Source organism: Penaeus chinensis, chromosome 30 (genome assembly GCF_019202785.1).
Source record: "Penaeus chinensis breed Huanghai No. 1 chromosome 30, ASM1920278v2, whole genome shotgun sequence".
NCBI classification, from domain to species: Eukaryota; Metazoa; Arthropoda; class Malacostraca; order Decapoda; family Penaeidae; genus Penaeus; species Penaeus chinensis.
This window is the reverse complement of record NC_061848.1, coordinates 6,680,569-6,685,568: the sequence shown is the minus strand read 5'-3', so window position 1 is coordinate 6,685,568 and position 5,000 is coordinate 6,680,569. Positions and strand designations below refer to the sequence as shown.

Here is a 5,000-nt window from a genome sequence, read left to right as displayed (position 1 = left end):
CGGATGGGAGTTCAGTGAGTATTTCTGTTCTTAGCGCAGGTCGGGAAGTTAAAAGTCTGTTAGGTTTCGTATAATGTGATGTTCAGGACGATGAATACCTACATAGGGCATTTATATATGTATGAGAATGTTTGTATGTGTGTTTATTTATGTGAGAATGTTTGTGTGTGTGTATACTTATATGAGGATGTTTGTATGGGGGTATATTTATAAAAACGTATGTATGAGACTGCATTGTTATACATAAATGTTTGCATTGTTTGTAGATGTTCATGTATGTGAGAAAGGCATTTATGCATGTATTTATGTTTTTATGTCTGTATGTGAGTGTGAATCTATAGATTGCTTTGGTTATCCCTGAAGTGATGAAAAATTAAATGCAGAAATTAAAATAGCGATGCCAGCCCGTTGGTAGTCGCTTGGCTAGGAAGGTTAATTTTGACTCAATTTGAATCTGAGTCTCGCATAAAATATTAATTATTTGGCTTTTTTTTTTTTTCTTTCTTTCTTTCTTTTTTCTTTCTTTTTTTTTCTTCCATTTTATCTATTTATTTATTTATTTTTTCTTATATTCTCACCATCTTAGTGGGTTATTTTATGTTGAATTAATATACATAGAGAGAGAGAGAGAGATATTTTGATAGATAGATAGATAGATAGATAGATAGATAGATAGATAGATAGATAGATAGATAGATAGATAAATAGATAAATAGATAAATAGAAAGGTAAATAACAACTCTCCTTGACCAGGACTTGAACCCAGGTCACTGTGGATATGAAACCGAAGTGACCTGGGTTTGAGTCCTGGTCAGACAGGGTTGTTATTTATCAAAATTAATGTGACATTGCATTATTACATTTTGTGTGTGTGTGTGTGTGTGTGTGTGTGTGTGTGTGTGTGTGTGTGTGTGTGTGTGTGTGTGTGTGTGTGTGTGTGTGTGTGTGTGTGTGTGTGTGAGAGAGATATATAGATGTAAACACAAATAGCATTTTTATGTATACATATATAATTTATATATGTATACATAGAAAGAATATATGTATTATATATATTTATATATATAATATATATAATAAATATATGTATGTATACATATAATATATGTATGTATGATATACATATAATATAGATAGATAAAGATATATAGATATAGGTTTATTTTCTTTGTGTACATTTAGAAGGACTATATTGATGTATTAATCTTTGATTGAATGGCAAAAGTGAGTGAAGTGGATGAATGGGTGAGTGACAGAAGTGAGTGCATGGGTGAGTGACAGAAGTGGGTGCATGGGTGAGTGACAGAAGTGGGTGAATGGGTGAGTGACAGAAGTGGGTGAATGGGTGAGTGACAAGTGGGTGCATGGGTGAGTGACAGAAGTGGGTGAATGGGTAAGTGACAGAAGTGGGTGAATGGGTGAGTGACAGAAGTGAGTGCATGGGTGAGTGACAGAAGTGAGTGCATGGGTGAGTGACAGAAGTGGGTGAATGGGTGAGTGACAGAAGTGGGTGAATGGGTGAGTGACAGAAGTGGGTGAATGGGTAAGTGACAGAAGTGGGTGAATGGGTGAGTGACAGAAGTGGGTGAATGGGTGAGTGACAGAAGTGGGTGAATGGGTGAGTGACAGAAGTGGGTGAATGGGTGAGTGACAGAAGTGGGTGAATGGGTGAGTGACAGAAGTGGGTGAATGGGTGAGTGACAGAAGTGGGTGAATGGGTGAGTGACAGAAGTGGGTGCATGGGTGAGTGACAGAAGTGGGTGCATGGGTGAGTGACAGAAGTGGGTGCATGGGTGAGTGGCAGAAGTGGGTGCATGGGTGAGTGACAGAAGTGGGTGCATGGGTGAGTGACAGAAGTGAGTGCATGGGTGAGTGACAGAAGTGAGTGCATGGGTGAGTGACAGAAGTGGGTGCATGGGTGAGTGACAGAAGTGGGTGCATGGGTGAGTGACAGAAGTGGGTGCATGGGTGAGTGACAGAAGTGGGTGCATGGGTGAGTGACAGAAGTGGGTGCATGGGTGAGTGACAGAAGTGGGTGCATGGGTGAGTGACAGAAGTGGGTGCATGGGTGAGTGACAGAAGTGGGTGCATGGGTGAGTGACAGAAGTGGGTGCATGGGTGAGTGGTTGAATAAGTGAATGTGACTGACATATTATATATATTTTTTGACAGAGATAAGTTAAGAAGGTTGCATGGAACGTATGCAAGAAATTATTTTCTGAAGATCAGTATCATTGTTGTTGAGAGCTGTCATGGGCATTTGGCCTTGGGAGAGGACTGATATAAGCTTCTGTTTTCTGCTTCATATTCTTTATGTCCTTATGTTTATAGAAGAGGCATGATGTGAGAAGAATGATAGGTTGTTTCTTGGGCCTGTAATTTCTCTATTAATTTTTTTTGGTAAACTATGTACATTGCTTTGGAATGAGTCAGTTTTAGAGGGTGTATTGGACAGAATATATATTTCCAGTGATTTCTTTTGTTTTTATTTTATGATTGTTTTTTATTGTTATCATTATGGTTGGTATTTTTATGTACTATTTTTTATTATTTTTTTTTATATGAGGAAGACCACCAAATTCTTCATGTACATGTTGCAGCATTAGAGATTTTCTTCTGCTTTTAGGTTTTCATGCATCAGGAAAGTTTATTAAACTTTTCATTGTTGTGTGTTTGTGATACAAGTAGGAGACAGCCAGGGACTTTGAGGCAAAATCTTTGATTACAAGAGTTGCTGCAATAGTAACTTTTAACCTATTTCCTAATCCTGAGTAAAGACTTGCTCAATTAAGTCGCCTGTGATGTTGATCTATTGACATTTTAAACTGGTAATTGAGCTGAGAAGAATGGAGGATTTTTGTTGATGTGTTTGGTGTAATTATTATTTGATTGGGTTATTATCAAATATAATTGATTTATAAGATGTAAGATTTTTTTTTTTTTTTTTTGTGGGTAATTTTTCTTGTAAAAAGGTTAGAAAATAAATCCCTGGAAATATTGTAGATTTAAGTCAGTTTGTTCAGTTCTTTTCCCAATATGATCTGGTCGGGAGGCATAAAACCTAGGAGCCGGATCCTGTGTTACAGGCCTGGGAGTTGCTTGCATAAATGAATATCTTAGAATTATTCCTTGAGCTGCATGTTTATTATTTTCATCATTATTATTATGTTTTTTTTATGCTCTGCTACTACTGCTACATTATTTTCTGGCTTCTCCGGTCCCCTTTTTATTATTATTATTATTATTATTATTATTCTCCTTTCACTTTCTCCCTGCTTCCTCCTCCTCCCTTTTTTCCCTCCTTTTTCACACTTTTCCTGCTCCTACTCCTTTTTTCTCCCTCCCTCTCCCATTGTTTACTCCTTGTTTTCCTATTCTCCCTCCTCCTCCCATCTTGTCTTCTTCCTTTTCTCCCTCCCTCCCCATTTGTTGTCTACTTATCCCATGCTGCTGTATTCTCGTGACATTGACTTGCATCATTTCTTGCATTGCAGGACCTCCTGAGGGATGCAAGCAAGGAGATCCCCCTGAAAGAGCGAGAGACCTGACGTGTGGAGCTGGAGCTTCTTTGAGGGTGTAGCGAGCCAGCAGAGAACCCCAGTTTTGAAATTCCACCGAAAAGAGAAACGAGAAAAGTCCTCTCGACGACATCCTCCTCTCTGGATATGTGATAGCATTGTGTGCGACTGAAAGTGATAACCGGGCTCAAATTTGCTTGTTGTTGCTAGTTTTGTTATTCTAAAAGTAAATATTATTATTAGTATTTCTAATTTACCTACGAATCAAAAGTGAATACAAAAAAAGGGAAATCATACAGTCGTACTAGCTATGACTACATGCCACCCCCCGAGGCGTCAGACGTGGCTGCACTACTCGGCAGGACAGACCTAGTGAATCGTTGCTAGGCCCCAGGGACAAGTTCTCAATTGGCCTGTGGCTTAGGTTTGATGGTGAACATTGTTGGTGTCCGTACGTTGGTCCCCCCCACTGTGGGCGGCCCCCCCCTTACCGAGACCAAGATGACGGCACGGGCCATTCTGCAGTGTCGACCCAATTCGCACCCCTTCCCAGTGAGTATACAGTTTTTTTTTTTTTTTTTTTTTTTTTAAAGATTCTGCTGCCTTTGTGGTTCAATTAAGGTTCAGTACGTGTATTATTTGGTGTTGGAATGAAGCAGACTCACGTCTTTTCGTGAGCCGGGATGGAAATCTTCATGTCTGGAGTTTCTTGGGGAAATTTGGATGTGGTTGTTTTTTCTGATTCCCTCTTTCATGTGACTTGCCCTTTTGCCTCTCATTGGCAGTAGAATCTTCCTGTTGCTATATTTTATACTTTGAATTATTTTTTCCAGATTTACACTTTCTTCATATTTTTTTTTAGTGTAATTGTTCTCTATTAGTTTTATACTTATATGGAGCCATTTCTTTAGCTTATACCTGTTTTTATAATGTGATGATTATTATTAATATTTCTTATTTTTATTTACAATCTTTATTTTATACTTATTTTGTAACTATACATTTTATGTTTCTTGTCATATTATTTGAAACACTCAATCTACACACTAACTGAATGTGAGAGTTTTACTTTTGAGTATATTTACATTTTCTCAATTCTTATGGATATATTAGTTTGTTAAGAGTGTCCAAAACCTGTCCACTAACCTTCGACCATGTTATCAACCTCACTAATCTTTTTCGCCAACCTCCCAAGTTTGTTTACTACTCTTGTATAACTTGTTTTGTTCATCATTTGCCTCCTATTTTGCTCTTCTCTTACTTGATGTATGGTGCAGGGCTTCACCTTGATCTCTCTCTCTCTCTCTCTCTCTCTCTCTCTCTCTCTCTCTCTCTCTCTCTCTCTCTCTCTCTCTCTCTCTCTCTCTCTCTCCCCCTCCCCCTCCCCCTCTCCCTCTCTCTCTCTCTCTCTCTCTCTCCCTCTCCCTCTCCCTCTCCCTCTCCCTCTCCCTCTCCCTCTCCCTCTCCCTCTCCCTCTCCCTC

At 38.8% G+C, this 5,000-nt stretch overlaps 1 protein-coding gene across 4 annotated transcripts in view; it reads left to right on the top strand.

Annotated features, from left to right (window-relative positions):
* Positions 1 to 5,000, top strand: part of LOC125041595 (sarcolemmal membrane-associated protein-like) — a 96,444-nt gene that overhangs the window by 1,336 nt on the left and 90,108 nt on the right. For all 4 annotated transcript variants that reach the window (XR_007116303.1, XM_047636646.1, XM_047636647.1 and 1 more), the window contains exon 2: positions 3,495 to 4,070. Coding sequence is in view for 3 of the 4 variants with exons in the window: in XM_047636646.1 (XP_047492602.1) it covers positions 3,948 to 4,070 (123 nt within the window). In the remaining variant the exon portion in view is untranslated. The remainder of the gene's footprint in view (positions 1 to 3,494; positions 4,071 to 5,000) is intronic.